The sequence below is a fragment of the Drosophila ficusphila genome, unplaced genomic scaffold, assembly GCF_018152265.1.
Source record: "Drosophila ficusphila isolate 14025-0441.05 unplaced genomic scaffold, ASM1815226v1 contig_256, whole genome shotgun sequence".
NCBI lineage: Eukaryota > Metazoa > Arthropoda > Insecta > Diptera > Drosophilidae > Drosophila > Drosophila ficusphila.
The window spans coordinates 189,450-207,352 of NW_025064156.1; the positions used below are offsets into that span (position 1 = coordinate 189,450).

Here is a 17,903-nt window from a genome sequence, read left to right on the forward strand (position 1 = left end):
CTTCTATTCTTTTATTTCAGCTAATACTGTGGGGAGATGGAATCAATCGTCGCCGGTGGACTTCCGACCTGTTAACATCTACGCATCGCCAAAAATCTTCAAAATTTCCGCCCCTCTCGCAGCCGCTCGTCAACTGGTCTAGCTATCACATTAAGTGATAGCTGCCAATTAAGGACTCCAGCTGCTCCTGGACTGATGTTGGTCTTCTTCCTCATCTGCAGTTCCCATCGCAAATCGAGGGAACTCGTGCATCGCGTGTGCTTCCACGGGCCACGAGTACCAAATAAGTTTTTCAAACCGACAGGAAATTGGAAACCCACAGACGGAAGAAAAACCTAGAAATCCATACACCATTTACAGACAAAAAAAAAAAAAAAAAAAAATATATATATATATAAATAAATAAATTACTGTTACATAAATAAACGGCAAAGAAAATGAGACTATCTAACTATGTATCACAGTATATATTTTAATCACAGCTCAATAACTTGATACTACGACCAGGGAGCAATTGGCCAGCATATTTCTGGACAAGCCTCCCACTTCCTCAGCTGATCTCTAGTTCCCGAGTCTCCCTTCCCAATGCAATTGCATTCGTCTACAAGCCAACGTTCAGAGTGACCGGAAACTAGGCCAGCTCGTCGCCTCAACCATTTTCATAATTTAATTGTGCGACCGGGAGCAATTGGCCAGCACTCTGGACAAGCCTCCCACTTCCTCAGCTTCCCCTTAGTTCGCCAGTCCCTCATCCCGATGCAATTGCAACTTCCTTGCAAGCCACCGTTCCGAAGGACTGACCAACTAAGTCAGCTCCTCGCGAGACGTCGTCGCCTCGGCCATATATATATATATATATTTTTTTTTATTTGGGCGCCAATATGTTACGAACTGCTTTCTTGGGTGGGCAGTGCCGCTAGCTCAGCGATCTCATTTGGGGCAAGTTCTCCCCAATACCCGCAGTCCGACAACATAAATAATGTAAACATGTAACCTCGGCTTAGGGATTCTCTTAGATGGCCTTGAGGATATCCAATGACCCATCTTAGAGAGAGATTAGGGAAGATGGCGAGGAACGTGGCGTGATAGAACCGATCACCGCGAGTGGTACTCGAAAAAACGGACAAGATAGACGTGGCGATTAAAACTCATAGTGTTTCTGTGAAAATTTTGGTGAGGGAACCCGGGGTCCCACAACAAAGGGCCCCGGGATTCTTTTTCGTTGAAGAAAATATAACCTTTTTTAAAAAAAAAGGGAACATAAACATTTTGGAAAACATAATTATTCTGAAGGAGACACAAATTGTTTCGAGGAGTTCATCTTTATTGAAGAAAAAATCTTTCTTGAGGAGGCCGAATTACAAAATGCCCACCCAAGAAAGCAGTTCGTAACAAATGAAACAAAAATACAAGTGAACAACGAACAAGACTATCGATCTGTTGCCAAACACCTTGACAATGGAAAAATAAGTTACTACACCTACCAACTTAAAAGTTGCAAAGGACTACAAGTAGTAATAAAAGGTATCGAAGCAACAGTCCTGAGTAAATTTTGTACAGAAATTATAAAGTCATGTTTGGAAGACGACGTTAGGTCGTAGTACAGTGAATGCCGTCTTCTCAGGCGTCTTCTTCTATTATGCGCAACTGGTCCGTGACCATCGATTAAATCAAACAGTAGAAGAACACGTGGCAAGCAATGTCAACGTAAAAGAAGAAAATGTCTATTGTTACAGCTAATTTCCAAAAATTAACAGGACAGAACTTATGCCGAATTCGATTGATGCAACCATTATAAACGGAAAGTACGCAGGTGAAAATGTTTGAATTCCTCGAATACCAATGATTCCGACTGATCTTCCGTTTCACTTCAAACGATTACAATTAACAAGTCGCAAGGCCAATCGCTTAGAGTTCGCGGGATAAATTTAGAAAATCATTTTCACTTGGGCACTTCACTTTGTTTGTGTTAAAGTCAGACCACAAAAAAAATTTGGTTTACCAAAGAGCACTTCAATGAAACGGATAATTCGCGGACACGTATAACGCTTCGATTCTGTATTTACTTTGGATTCACTTTCATTTACTTAGATAAGTTCAACTAAATAACACTTGATTTTTGTAATGGACATGAATTCATTACTGTGTGAAATGAAATAAAATTTTTCGTTTTCATATATAAAACAGAACAAAAATTTTCTTTATCTTTTAAACACCAAACGAAATTTTACATAAAACTATCGCCATCTGGTGGCGGAACGGAGTTCGCCGGGTTTACTAGTATTAAATAAAAACATAGTTCCGCAGCCAATGTTCAAGGTAGAGTCGGAGCCGGAAACTATGAAACTAAAAAATCATGAAATCATGAAGCTTCAATATCTGCTGAACCGTAGGATCACCATTGATGAGCCCCACAAGCGGAATGGGCCCGTGCAATGTATGAATTGTCAGGTCATACGAGGACTTACTTCACTCTACATGCAGTCTGCGTTGCCTGCGGAGATGCAGACTCAACGGAGGCTGCCCAATAAATAAGGATAACCATTCTGCCATAAAATGTAGTAATTGTGGGGGAAACCACACTGCAAATTACAGAGGTTGTCCTGTCTATAAAGAGTTGAAAAGTCGACTAGGCCAACACATAACTGCAGCTCGAAATCCTGTAACCCGAAATAGTTCTCCATTTATATCAACGACCACGATCCCGGAAGTCTCTTTTGCAAACGCTGCAGGAACTTACGCGCTCTCAAAATCTCCCTTTGGAGCTATTAATTAAACAAAAATCGTTTTAGATGGTGTTCGGAGCAGACAGTCAGCACCTAATTGGATGCACATGGGTGTAGGGAGTTAGGAGCCGCTCTTCAAGCCTCTCTTTGTTTTATCTATGTTATCTATAATCGTGAGAACGACAGTATAAAGAATCCGCGCTTTCGGCTTATCTCACCTCAGATCAAACATACACTTATCTCGCTTACATCTCCTACTTTTGTTACATATAATCAAATGCATTGTGTGCAAATGCATTGTGTAAACCCCTTCTCAAGCTGTTTACCCTATCCCTACAAACTTGTCAGTTTCCCCTTATTTGGAAGGAGTCATTTGTTATTCCCCTTCATAAAAAGGGAAGCAAGTCGGATGCTTGCAATTATAGAGGTATTTCTAAATTGTCAGCAATTCCAAAGCTTTTCGAACGTGCAGTAACCCCCCACTTGCAGCACCTTTGTAGATCAATCATATCTCCATGCCAACACGGATTTATGAAACGCAGGTCTACCACAACAAATCTTCTAGAGCTCACATCCTTCGTGATAGATGGCTTTAAAAATAATTTCCAAACTGATGTCATTTACACAGACTTCAGTAAAGCATTTGACTCTGTAAATCACTTCCTAATGATTCGCAAACTTGACATGATGGGGTTTCCAGCAGATCTGTTAAGTTGGATCTTTAGTTATCTCAGTGGCCGAACTCAAAGAGTCCTTTTCAAAAATTCCTTAAGCGGTCTCCTCAGAGTTACCTCTGGTGTACCACAAGGAAGCCATCTGGGACCATTACTTTTCACTTTGTTCATTAATGATCTTCCATCGATCATTACGCATTCCCGCGTACTTATGTACGCGGACGACGTAAAACTCTGTCTGCAGTATAATGATTGCTCCCGTCATTTAAGCCTTCAGGCAGACCTAAACAATTTTCAAAACTGGTGTCACGACAATTTACTAAAATTAAACAGCTCCAAATGCAAGCTGATGACGTTCTGTCGGGTCAATCCGCATAACGTCACCTATTCGCTAAGTGGTGGTGCCTTGGAAAGAATAGCGCTTGTTGACGATCTTGGCGTCCTATTGGACCCCAAACTTAAATTCACTCTGCATATTTCGAGCATGGTTAATAAAGCTAGGGGAATGCTTGGATTTATTAAACGATGGTCGAAGGAATTTGAGGATCCTTACGTTACCAAGGCTTTATTTATATCGTTGGTCCGGCCAATCCTCGAGTATGGGGCACCCGTTTGGAGTCCTCAATACGGAGTACATGCTGATCGCATTGAATCAGTACAAAAAAACTTTTTAATTTTTGCACTACGCCGCCTTAACTGGAATGCAAACCTATTCCTACCCTCATATTCGCATAGATTGCTCCTCATTAACCTGCCCTCCCTTACTAACCGTAGAACGATGCTTGGTACTGTATTTATTCATAACCTTATACGTGGTGATATTGACTGTCCTTATTTGCTGAGTAGACTAAATTTCTCGGTACCAAGTAGATTAACTAGAAATTATGTTCCTTTAGTTTTAAATCAGTGTAGACGTAATTATAACGTGCATGAGCCTTTCAGAGTACTTTGTTCTGACTACAATAGACTTTTTCCTATTTTATCCTCTTCTGACTCTCTGCAGCTCCTTAAGCAATTAGTTTTAACATTTCTGGCACAAAATTAGATTGCTAAATTTAAACTTAAATTAAATTTAAAATTTTTCTTCGTTTTTAATTTTTTTTTCTTAATTAACATCGCGTCAAATTTTCCGCGAATCGTGCCGTACGATACACGGCTGTCGCCCCTCGGTCGGTTGGGCGGGTGGTGGGCCGTGGGACTACGCGCGTAAATTTAAAAAAAAAAAAAAAAAAAAAAAAAAAAGTAGAATCCCAACATAAATAAAAAAAAAAAATAAAATTAATTTCTTCTTTTGTTTTTTTTTTTAGTATTTTTTTTTTTTTTTTAAAAAAAAAATATAATTTTTTTTTTAATATTATAAATAAAAAATAAATTTAAAAAAAAAAAAAAAAAATTTGAACTTTATAAATAAATATAAAAATAATACCATATTTATATAAAAAACAAACAAAACAAAAAAAAAAAAAATAAACTTAAAAATATATTTATTTTTAAAAAAAAAAAAAAGGAAAGGAACCTGGCGGCCATAAAAAAAAAAAAAAAAAAAAAAAAAAAAATTTTAATTTTTTATAATTAAAAAAAAAATTTTAAAAAAAAAAAAAAAAAAAAAAAAAAAAAAAAAAAAAAAAAAAAAAAAAAAAAAAAAACACCCAACCCCTTTCTCCATTTCCGAAGATGAATTTGTACAGTTCTTTGACCTATTATGTGACCTTTTTATAGCGGCTGGTGATTACAATGCGAAACACCCCCATTGGCGCTCTCGACTCACCAATCCGAAAGGAAGACAGCTGTACAACGCTATAATAACACCAAAAAACAAGCTTGACCTTATCTCTCCAGGTAAGCCTACATATTGGCCAACAGATCCTAACAAGAAGCCTGACCTGATGGATTTTGCCGTCACAAGAAGAGTGCCTAGAGGTCATGTTCATGTGGAACACTTATCAGATCTTTCATCGGATCACTCGCCCATTTTATTTCTTCTCTACGACTATCCACAGCTTTCTAAACGAACACATCTTCAAAATTCCATTAAAACAGATTGGCTTAAATACAGAAAGTATGTAAGTACCCATATTGATGGTTTCCCAAACATGTACCAAAAAGAAGAGATTTACAGCTCAGTTGAAGCACTAGTGTCTGTTATGTCACTAGCAGCTCAACACTCCACACCTATTAAATCGGCTTGTAATTTTAATTCTAATTTTAACAACAGTCGAGCTTCTGGGCATATGAACGAACTGTTACGCAATAAGGGAAGGCTTCGGAGGGAGTGGCAAGCCCACAGATCGTCTGCCTCGAAGGAGCGGCTTAAAACAGCCAACTATCTTCTACGCACAGCCCTAGAAGATGAAAGTAATCGATCTCAATTATTCTATTTGCAGAATCTCTTCCCTAACAGCAAACGATATTCACTGTGGAAAGCTAAATCGGGTATATGTCCACCAATCGAAAGCGAATCGCCATTACACACACAAACAGGAGAGTGGGCTCGCAGCAACGAAGAGAGGGCGAAAGTATTTGCTGCGCATCTGAAAAACGTTTTCAAACCGCTTCTATCAACAAATAGCTTTGTGCTCCCAATAATCATCACTCCAGAGGCTACCCTGCCTATCACATTCGAATCAAGGGAAGTGACAAGAGTGATAGAGGCTCAGGAAAAAAAGAAAGCGCCAGGACACGATCTAATCTCCCCTAAAATGATTATGGAATTGCCGAGCTGTGCAGTAAATCTTCTCAGCACGATATTCAACAGCATGATGAAATGGGGCTATTATCCACAACAATGGAAAAAGTCTGTCATCACTATGATCCATAAAGCTGGAAAGGAGAAGTCCCAGCCTTCATCATATAGGCCAATCAGTCTTCTGCCGTGCCTATCAAAGATATTTGAAATTTGCATGATACTGCCGTTCTAAGTCGATCTAAGTGCCTCATGAGAGCAACGCAATATCTATCAGCTCAATTCTGGCTTTTGGAGAAATGGCGCATAAAGGTTAACGAGGAAAAGTGCAAACACGTTACTTTTACCCTTAATAGACAAACTTGCCCCCCACCATCTCTGAACAACATCCATATTCTACAAACAACGGAAGTAACGTATCTTGGAGTCCACCTTGATAGACGGCTTACCTGAAGAAGGCACATCGAAGCCAAGAGAACAGAACTAAAATTAAAAGCAAGAAGCCTACACTGGTTAATAAATGCTCGCTCTCCGCTTAAATTGGAGTACAAGGTACTTCTGTACAATGTAGTTGCCGCGGTCTTTAACGTGAAACACTAGCCACACACGACTCCTGCGAAGATGTCTCCCCACCCAGCAACAATAGCTAGGGCCGGCATACCAAAAAAACTTAATTTGAATTAATTAATTATGTATTAGGCTAAGATTTGAATACTTGTCGTTAGTCTTGAGAGATATTTAAATACCGTAATTAAAAAAAAAAAAAATTTTTGGAAGACGACATTGGATGTTGGAACATAGGTCGTAGTGAATGCGTACGTTGTACGGTACGGTACGTTGCCATCGGTGGCAAAACGAAATTCGCCGGGGTTTGCTAGTATATGTATAAAACGATAAACAATTATTTGTATTATTGGTATAAATACCGGGTACCCAAACCTATGTAAACTGTTTAGTCTGCGAGACTTTTTGATTACTGTTAAAAATCAGTATGTATGGTAAAAAGCAACGATGTTAAAATATTATTAAAATAATTTGATGTAGTTTTTTCAATCTAACAGCTATAAGATATATGATATGATTTCGATTTACATGAAACTCAATTTAAAATTCAATAGTTTTTAGAACACTCTATAATAGTTTATAATTTTAAATTTAAATTTAAAGATAGTTGAAAAGCATGAAACTTAAAAAAATCTTGGTCGTTTGATAAAAAACAACGAATTATCATGTAATTTCTATTAACTTTATATTGATTTTTTGGTCTCTATTATTGCAACTGTATGATATGGTATTCCGATTTTATAAAATTAAATTCGAAATTCGATAGTAGGTAAAAATACCATCTGGAAGAAATCAAGTCGATATGATCAAAACAACGGATTGATAATTTTTTTCAATCTCTGGTATGGGAGCTACCCTATATAGTCGACGATCCAGCCCGTTACGACTTATATACAGCGTGCAATAACTACACAAATTATGTTAAAGTTTTAGCAAGATCGTTTTGAAACTGAGAAACTATTTTTCATAGAAATAGACTGACGGACCGACGAATACACGTACGCACACGTCTAGATCGATTCACATCCTGATGCTGATCAAGAATTTATATATATTATGTGGTCTGATGTGTCTCCTTTACTACGTTCCAAACTTCTGACTGAAATTATAATGCCCTCTGCAAGGGTATAAAAAGAGTAAAAATGGTCCGATTTAAAGAAGCGTTTATTGCAAAGCGAGGGCTAGCGACTGCACTGCTTGGGAAAATAAAATCTCTGCAAAAAGCTTTGTTTGTATAGTGTTGTTGCCAGTGATGCCGATCAAGTGCATACAGAAATTAGTTGATGATTATTTTGAATGCTTTTAATGACTGCTCCTGACGTATGGGGGGAAGTTGGAATAGCCAAGCTTCCAAGGTTTCAAGGGGCAGGGCAGATAACTTTCTTGTTCCCGCTTGTATAACCCAGAGTAAGTTCTAATAACTGCAACTCGATCAACGCCGTCTTCTCCGGTGATGGTGCTTTCTATCCGGCATTTGGCACACACGTTGCCAACGACTCACACGATCAATGTTCAGATGGCTTATGCCAGGCTCGTCCGTTGAAGTGAATATGAACCCAATAAGAAAGTGAGTAGGTGTACGAACGTTGATGTCATTCCGATTTTCTGAAATGGGACAAAGATTAACATTGCGAAAATTTTACAAACTTAAGTGCGCAGTTCATGATATGTCACGATCGACTTTCCAACGACGCGGACGAAATGATGTTTTGCGGGATAATGACAGAGTCAGCAAAATTTTTAAAGCTGTTACTAGTGTTTTATATGCCTCTAAGCCCAACGACGAAATGTATAATAATACTCTTTTTGGAGTGAGATCAAGAGTTTCGGCCTTTTTTTCGGCTCTTTTTAGAAGAAAAATAACATCTTTCATGTCGTCAAACAATTCCTTCCCGTTCAAATCGTTTGAGTAAATTTTGGCCAATGATTCACATTTTTCGTTCACTTCCAATACTTTCCTTTCCAAACTTTTTGTATCGTCATCAAGATATTTCTTGAAGTCGAAGAAAAATCCGAAGCGTTCATTGAGCACTCTCAAGCTAACAAAGCGAGTAGAAACTTCGATCGAAAGGCTGTCCAAAATTTCAACTAAAAAGCGTCTTGTTTCTTGGTACATATCGAGAGCAGCGTCATCAGCAAGTTCACCTGGCATCTTACGCTTTCGAATTATCCTTTTCGAAATCGTTACGCCCATTTCTTCACAAATTTTTTTTGCTTTCAATACCACTATGTCGCAAAGATTAACTCTCCATTCTTCTATGTGATCCGACAATGACTCCAGTAACTTTACCGCTTCATAAATGCTGATTCCTTTGGTTTGAAGCATTATCTGCATTCTGTCAACAGAAGAAAGGATCTCTCCCCATAAAAGGAGCAGAACCAGGAAATCAAATTTTTCAACAGCGCCGATGATATGTAAGTGCTGCGTCTTGTCTCGTATACACGGTTTCAGAAGACGTATCTCGGAGTATTTCTAAAGCTGTTAAAAGTAAACAACATAGAAGCTATGACGATTTTTCTATTAATTTTCCATATTTTCGACTAATGTTCATATGGCGGCTATATGATATGGTTATCCGATTTTGATAAAATTTAATTCGTAATTCAAAAGTCGTTAGAGAACTCTATATTCCTGTATGCTGCCCTTGATCCTTGCTGCGACTTTGAACCTGTATATGTATCCGAAAACTTTCAATAGAGACTGAAAAAAATTAGAGGATAGAAAGGAGAAATTCCTGAAGAAGTGACAAGATCAATGCAACTTCTCTACAAAAGGAGGTAGGGCTTAAAGACACAGGAGCTTGAAAGCTCAAAATACCGGTTCAGCCTGATTCCAGATTTAATTGTAATTAGGCTTGAAAATGTGTGTGCCTAAAATGTTAGTTATTTGATATTTTCACCACGTTTTTTTCTTTTTTTCTTAGTTAATACAGACGAAATCTTTTTAAAATCTGTAGTGTTTATTCTTCTACTCCGAAAAAGGTCGAATATTGTCGAGCGCGTTTGACAATTTAAAATATACATTTCTATTGGTAAGACAAACATAAACATAAACTAAAGATTGTCCAGACCAAGTAAATTAGTATCAATATTTTTTCATAGGTTTTGTATATTTTCTGAAAGGCTTACCATTTAAACGCCATGATCTTGAAACTCTTCTGTCTGGATCATCATCTAATGGTGCAGAATAAGAGCCCCTCGAATTGTGCATATTACTTAAATATAAAAAGAACATTTTATTTTTGTAAGAAGACACAGGTATACTTACTGGAATGTTTGTCAGACTATCTGCAGGAAGACGAAAAGAGAAAAAAAGGTATTGTTTAAGTCTTTTTTAAATGTTATGTCGTAATTAAATAAGTATTAATAAAATTGTAGCTCCCCCAACAGTAATTTCTTTGTATTTGCCCACATGAAATTACAAATATATACTAATCTAATCACGTTTATGCAAAACCATTTTAAATTCTACTTTGAATACTTGTTTTGGAGTTAATTTCTAAGCAAACCACTAAACAAATTTTATAAAAAATGATTTTAAGAAGGTCGAATCTGACGAAATTCCGGGGGGTGTTCTTAAACACTGCGCTAATGCATTGTGTAAACCCCTTCTCAAGCTGTTTACCCTATCCCTACAACCTTGTCAGTTTCCCCTTGTTTTGAAAAAGTCATTTGTTATTCCCCTTCAAAATAAGGGGTATGTTTAAATCGTCAGCAATTCCAAATCGTTTAGGACGAGCAATAACTCCTCACTTGCAGCACCTTTGTAGAACAGCCCTATCTCCATGCCAACACGGATTTATTAGGCGCAGGTATAGGTACTATAACGAATTTTTTAGAGCTCACGTCATTAGTGATAAATGGCTTTAACAATCATTCCCAAAATGATGTTATTTACACAGACTTCAGTACAGCATTTGACTCTGCAAGTCTGTTCCTATTGATACGCAAACTTGGCATGATAGGGTTTCCAGGTGATCTTTTAGGATGGACTTTTTGTTATCATAGTGGCCGGACACAAAGAGTCCTTTTCAAAAATTCTAATAATAATAATAAGGAGCAATCTATGAGAATAGGAGGGTAGGAATAGGTTTGTATTCCAGGCGGCGTAGGGCAAAAATTAATTATTTTTTGTACCTACTTATTACACTGTGCGACAAAATTTAACAAAATCTTTGTTTAAGTTACTTTTTTGATTGTTTCCGGTTAAGGTGTATAAATTATGCACAAAAATATTTATGCCACCTTTTAAGTGATACGATTTCTTTTTTCATGGTAAATTTTATGAAATTATTATTATGAAAATAATTAACACAAAATAATATTTTTTTTTACTTTCAATAAACTATTATTTTTTTAAAAGTGAATTTTTTTCCTGATTTTTTGTTTTGCTTTTTCAGAGGTATCCTCGTGTAACAAGTTCCTTACGTATTCGCCCATAGTATAGAGCTGGGAGAAAAAAATTTGAAAGCATTGTTATAAAAGCCTAACGGTATATTTGCTTAATACATTTTAATTAATAGATATTGAACTTGCATGAACGCTTATATCGGTGAAAAAATATTTTCCCAATATGTGATTATAAGGCTGTGAAATATGCAAAAACGCGCGTTTTTGGGACATTTAAGTGTGCGTAAAAGCTGATTGGCTATTGATATTAACAAACCCACAAACTTATATTCTTATTTTTATAAGTAGAAGTGAAAAATAAGAAAAAATCAACTTAAACATTTTTTTGTCGCACAGTGTTATATGCGATCAGCATGTACTCCGTATTGGGGACTCCATACGGGTGTCCCATACTCAAAAATTGGTCGGACCAACGATATAAATTAAGTCTTGGTAACACGTACTTACGTACGTGAATGATGTAAAATTGGGTCTGTAATATTATGAATATTCCCGAAATTTAAACCTTTAATCAAACCTAAGAAATTTTCAAAACTTAATTTAAACAGCTTTAAGTGCAAAATAATATCATTTTGTCGAGTCAATCCGATTGTCACCTATTTGCTAAGAGGAAATACCTTGGAACAGCTTTAAGTGCAAGCTAATATCGTTTTGTCGAGTCAATCCGATTGTCACCTATACGCTAAGTGGAAATACCTTGGAAAGAATAACGCTTGTTGACGATCTTGGCGTCCTCTTGCACTCTAAACTTAAATGCTCTCTTCATATTTCGAAAAACGTTAAAAAAAAGTTAGGAAAGTGCTTGGACTTATTAAACGATGGTCGAAGGAATTTGATGATCCTTACGTTACCATTTATATCGCCAATCCTTGAGTATGGGACACCTGTTTAGGATCGTATAAAATCAGTCAAAAAAATCTTTTTACTTTTTTCCCTAGGCTACCTAATTTGCAATGAAAACCTATTATTACACTCCTATTCCAGTAGATTTCTCCTTATTAACTTGCCCACTCTTAGTAATCTTAGATCGATGCTTGGAACTGTATTTATTTTAAACTTTATACGTGGTTAAATTGACAGTCCTGACTTGTTGGGTGGACTAAATTTCTCGGTTCCAAGTAGATTAACTAGAAATTATGTTCCTTTAGTTTTAAATCATTGTAGATCCAATTATAACTTGCTTGAGTCTTTCTGGGTACTTTGTTCTGATTGCAATAGACTGTTTTCTATAGTGCCTACTACTGACTCATTGCAGCTCCTAAAGCAATTAATACTCATATTTCTAGCACAAAATTGGACCGTAAAATTAAAAATACAATTTTTTCCCCTTTATTTTTGCATAGTTTTTTAATTCCTTTTTTTGTCTTCTTCTTAATATCGCTGATACCTGATGGTTTGATATGGAGCCCTTCGTTGCGGCGGTGACTGGCATTGGCAAAGGTGCCTGCTTTGTCTAAAGGGCCCCCGTTGGTTACGGTGCCTGCATTGTGAAGGGTTTAAGTGCTAAGTATGAAGGCGGACACTTTTATACAATTGTAGAGGGTATTATAAGAGGTCGGAAAAGCTCCCAAAGAAAATAAAGAACAAATAACTTTAAAAAAAAATTATAAAACTGTTGTTTTTATCAAACAGACTTAATTTTTGGCCGATTTCGAATTATATTTAATTTAAATCGGATGAATTTTTTTAAAGTTTCCATAGGAATTATCTAGAAATCTATATTAAATTAATGAAAAAAAAAAACACCGGTAGCACTCCGTGTGTGCCGGCAGAAGTGAAAACTTCAATATTAACGTTGTGTTTAATTATAAGTATAAAAGTACTATCATTTATGAGAGAGGTAGAATACAATGTATATTTATTGCGCTATCGTACACAAATATGGCAATTTATATGTTGTTATTTATAATATTATATCGTTATTTATATATTACATTAAATTTTATCTCTCAGAAAAATCAACTTCCATCCATAATTTCGACAACTTTTACACCATCGTTATTATCAGAATCATCATCGCAAATTTTTTACAACTGATACAATTGGTTTATGATAACTGAAGTAAGAAACAAACAGTTTTGATTCGAACCTATTTAAGTGTAAGTACAAGGTAGTCTCGTCGGCTTTTTTTTTCCCCTATTGGCCACTACAATGAGTGCGAGTGAGAGGGTGTTTTCTCGTAAGTGCAAAAGAAACAGAAGAAGATGATGTCGTTTTACCCTTATGCTGTGCACGGGGTTTAAAAAGGACTGTTATATGACAATGAGTATTAATTTTTCCAAAATTTTTGGTTTTTACACAAAGCTGCCCTTCAGGACTCGCTCCCATATTGTTCACATTTCACAATATTTTTTTGCAATATTACATGTTACGCCTTGTATGTGCTTGCTGCAATAATTGCATATATATATATATATATATATATATATATAAATTTCATTAAAATCCGACAACGTTATCAACAGGAAAGATCGAAAAATCTATATCGAAATACGGGAAATAAAATTATAACATCGTTGTTTTTTATCAGAGAAGCATAATTTTTGGAATTTAGAGTTTTCTAACTACTCTTGAATTACGTATTAAATTTCATCAAAATCCGACAACTATATCATATAGCTGCCATATGAACAATAGTCGAAAATATGGAAAATGAATAGAATTGTCATAGTTTCGATGTTGTTTAGCCCTTATGCATTTGATGAGCATTCATCAAATATGACTGCAAGGGTATATAAGCTTCGGCTTGCCGAAGCTAGCTTCCTTTCTTGTTCTGTTTCTTACTTACACAAAAACACTCTTTCACTCGTTGTAGTGCGCAATAGGGGACTGACGCCGGCGTCGGGACTACCTTGTAGTTATTATACCATGACTCAGGCACGGTCATGGTACAACTATACAAGGTAGCAGGGGCGCACAGAGGGGGGAAAGGGGACAATTTGCCCCGGGCCCGGGCTTATGGGGGCCCCGCGCGATATGATATATGATATATATGATGATATGTAAGGATTAACAATCTCCCAAAATTGAATTTTTAGCCCGGGCCCCAGACTACCTCTGTGCGCCCCTGCAAGGTGGTCTCGACGGCTACAGAATTGTTCGGGTTTACTCCCCTATCGACCCGAACGCTCGGGTTTTCGTAGGAAAACACTCTTTCTCTCGCTCTAATTGTAGTGTCGATAGGGGACTGACGAGCCGACGAGACTACCTTGTATAATTGTACCATGACTCAGGCGCGGTAGAAAGAGTGGGAGATACTAGTTCCTCTCCCTTTCCCACGATCTTACGCTTTTTCGATCAGCATAACGGGAATCTGACGCGAGTTTGAAAGTTTTTACCCATACAAAAAAGTGCTCAGCGCCGCTAAAGAAGTTTTCACTTCAACAAGAAAGAAAGCTAGCTTCGGCAAGCCGAAGCTTATATACCCTTGCAGTCATCAAATATTTCGAACAGAATACACTAAGGTTAAACAACATCGAAACTACGAAGACTTTTCTATTAATTTTCCATATTTTTGACTATTGTTCATATGGCAGCTATATGATATAGCCGTCCGATTTTGATGAAATTTTATTTGTTATTCAAGAGTCGTTAGAAAACACTATATTCCAAAAATCATGGTTTTCTGATGGGAAATAACGATGTTATCATTTTATTTCCGTTAACTCTATATAGATTCTTCGATCTTTCCTATGGCAGCATATGATATAGTTGTCCGATTTTTATGAAATTTTTTTTATAAGTCAAGGCTAGTTAAAAAACTTGATACTCAAAAAATCATCATCGTGTCATGAAAAACAATGACAATTAATTTCCATTAATACTATAGGTATATATTATATTTTTTGATCTCTCCTATGGCAGCTATATGATAGAGTTATCCGATTTCGATAAAATTTTGAAATTCAATAGTAGTTAGAAAACGCCATCTGCAAGAAATCAAGTCGATTTGATAAAAAACAGCGGCGTTAGAATTTTTTATTTCAATCTCTTGAATGGGAGCTATCCTATATAGTCGCCCGATCCGGCCCATTCCGACTTATATACTGCGTGCAATAACTACACACCATTTGGAGAAGTTTCAGCAAGATAGCTTCAAAACTGAAAGACTAGTTTGGGCAGAAACGGACAGATTTCGATTCAGATCGTCATGCTGATCAAGAATATATATACTTTAGGGGGTCTGAGGTGTCTCCTTCACTGCGTTGCAAACTTCTGACTGAAATTATAATACCCTTTTGCTCTGCAAGGGTATAATAAAAGGAATGGATTAGGCAGAAATCTCTACACTTACTTTACGCTTTATTATAACTGAAGCAGTATTAATATCTTTTCTAAATGTATTGCCTAATCACTTCAGAGCAGCGGGTGACTACAACGCCAAACACACCCACTGGGGATCCCGGCTCCTTAACCCCAAAGGATGCCAACTGTACAACGCAGAAATCACTCCACAACACAAGCTTGAAATTTGACTTTGAAGGTTTCCCCATGCCCAAATAAGGGGCTGTCCATATATTACGTAATCACTTAGGGGGGAGGGGGTCAAGGAAATGATTATGTTTGATTACATGGGGAGGGAGGGGTCTTGGATATTGATTACGTAATCATTTTATAAAAATTTTGTTGTTAAAAGTATATATTAAAAAGTTGGTTTCGCGCCGCTTACTCCGTCAATAAGTACCGAATGCAACTCTATAATTAAGTCGATATACATATTCTATTATTTGTATAGACTATGTAGACGACGAAGACAAAGATAATACCTGCGGAGATAAACAGATTTTGACAAGCCAACTTCCAGTAATAAATAATATTGCTGGAATCTCCTTTTGAAAATATAAAATAAAAGAACAAATTTGCATATCTTTTTTTTTTTTGTGATAACGTAATCATTGTAGGGGGGAGGGTGTTCATTAAATGATTACTTTTTTTTTACCAGGGGGGGGAGGGGGTCAAAAATCGCAGAAAACGTGATTACGTAATATATGGACAGCCCCTAATGAATGATCACTCGCCTGTCTTTATTCGCCTGTTCGACTACCTTCAAGAAATACGTAAGTTCTCATATTTATATCTGTCCAATTATCAATTGAGAAGACAGTATAGATATCTCAGTAGAAACACTCAACCCCAACAACAGTACCACAACAACTGTCAAGTAACAACACACATCGAGAAGTGGCTGCGCGAAAAGAGAAGGAGTCATACTTGCAGTAAAATTCAAAGACTGTACATCCGATTACTACCCAATTGAAGTCAGTGCACCTCAGGGCAGCATACTTGGACCAAATCTGTAGGTACATAATTTATGCAGCAGATAGCAGATAGGTATATTAGGTTGTTTGGTAATTACATACCGGTTTTTACCAGAGCTCGCAAATAACAGTCGACCGTTTTTCATCTAGTGCTCTCGGTGCGAGCACAACCGAAAAAGTTCATACTATCTAGCTCTCGCTCTGAGCAAGAGACCCTTTCTGTCATCATTTGGGTTTTCTGTTGAGCGCTTTTCGTTGAGCTCTTTGTATTTCGGTCTTTCAATGAGCAGTGCGTAAGGAGCAGATCAAGAAACGCTCGCACAATGAGAGTCAGCAAAAGACCGATTGACCGAAAAACTCAACGCAAACGGTCTTCGCATTTACGCACACACGTTCAATTTACGAAGACGATTAATATGTTTCGTCCGCAAAACCGATGTTTAACGATTTGCTTGCCTATATGTGCACTGTTTACCAATACATATGCAAAAGACCTTTTGCTTCACTGAAAACGACAAAACGGTCCTGGAGCAACCAGAACAAAACCGAATAGAAAAAATCGGTTTCGGTCTGAGCGCAACCGAATCCATTTACGAACCCATAAATCGGTCGTTCTCTGAGCCTTTTCGTAAAGAGTCAGGAGAAGACTGTTATTAACAGATAACGAGAAACGGTCGACTGTTATTTGCGAGCTTTGGTTTTTACATTCAAATTCCGCGCTTCGCTTGTGAAGTCAAATATAATCATATCTGGCAATGCTCTATATCGTTAAAAAATTACAATCGATTGAAATGGAGTTGACAAACGCAGAAATTCGGGTAATTTTGAAATTTTATTTCGCACAGGGAAAAACTGCTGCGGAATCTCGCAGACAGATTATTTCTGTCTTAGGAGATAACAAACTTTCGATTCAAACCGCCGAACAGTGGTTTAGGCGATTCCGGAGTGGCAATTTTGATACCGAAACACCCAAGCCTTCCGGACAACCAGTGACCGTTGCTACGGATAAAATCATGGAAATAGTGGATCGAAATTGTCATGTGACTATTAGAACCATCGCAGAGGAGCTGCAACTAAGCACGGAAACCGTCCATAGGCATTTAAAGTCGAAAAATTTAACAAAAAAGCTCGATGTATGGGTGCCTCATGAGTTATCCCAAAAAAACCTTTTCGACCGTGTATCAATCTGCGAATCTTTGTTGCACCGTAATAAACTCGACTCATTTCTGGATTTCTGGATATCATATCTGGATCGGTAAGTGATAAAAAATGGATCGCATATGGCAACATAAAGCGTAAAAGATCCTGGTCGAAGCACGGTGAGTCGTCTCAAACGGTGGCAAAGCCAGGACTGACGGCTCAGAAGATGTTGCTGAGTGCATGGTGGGATATCAAAGGAATTATCCATTATAAAGTGTTGCCCTATGGCCAAACCATCAATTCTGACCTCTACTGTGAACAACTGGAGCGATTGAAGATTGCACTTGAACAGAAGCGGCCAGCCATGGTGAATCGTAAGGGCGTTGCGTTCCATTATGACAACATACATCTTTGGTGACGCGTACAAGCTACGGGAGCTTGGTTGGGA

General features: G+C 37.3%; 1 protein-coding gene across 8 annotated transcripts in view; it reads right to left on the reverse strand.

The window, feature by feature from the left end:
- The window catches only part of LOC108102089 (sialin), a 135,687-nt gene that overhangs the window by 64,102 nt on the left and 53,682 nt on the right, over positions 1-17,903 (reverse strand). For 7 of the 8 annotated variants that reach the window (XM_043207642.1, XM_043207643.1, XM_043207644.1 and 4 more), the window contains 2 exons: positions 9,916-9,935; positions 9,777-9,862 (listed from right to left, as the gene is read on the reverse strand). In XM_043207642.1, coding sequence (XP_043063577.1) covers positions 9,777-9,858 — 82 coding nt within the window. In that variant the 5' untranslated portion in view covers positions 9,859-9,862; positions 9,916-9,935. Of the gene's footprint in view, positions 1-9,776; positions 9,863-9,911; positions 9,936-17,903 lie in introns of all 8 variants that reach the window. The other variant, XM_043207645.1, reaches the window with a different exon arrangement.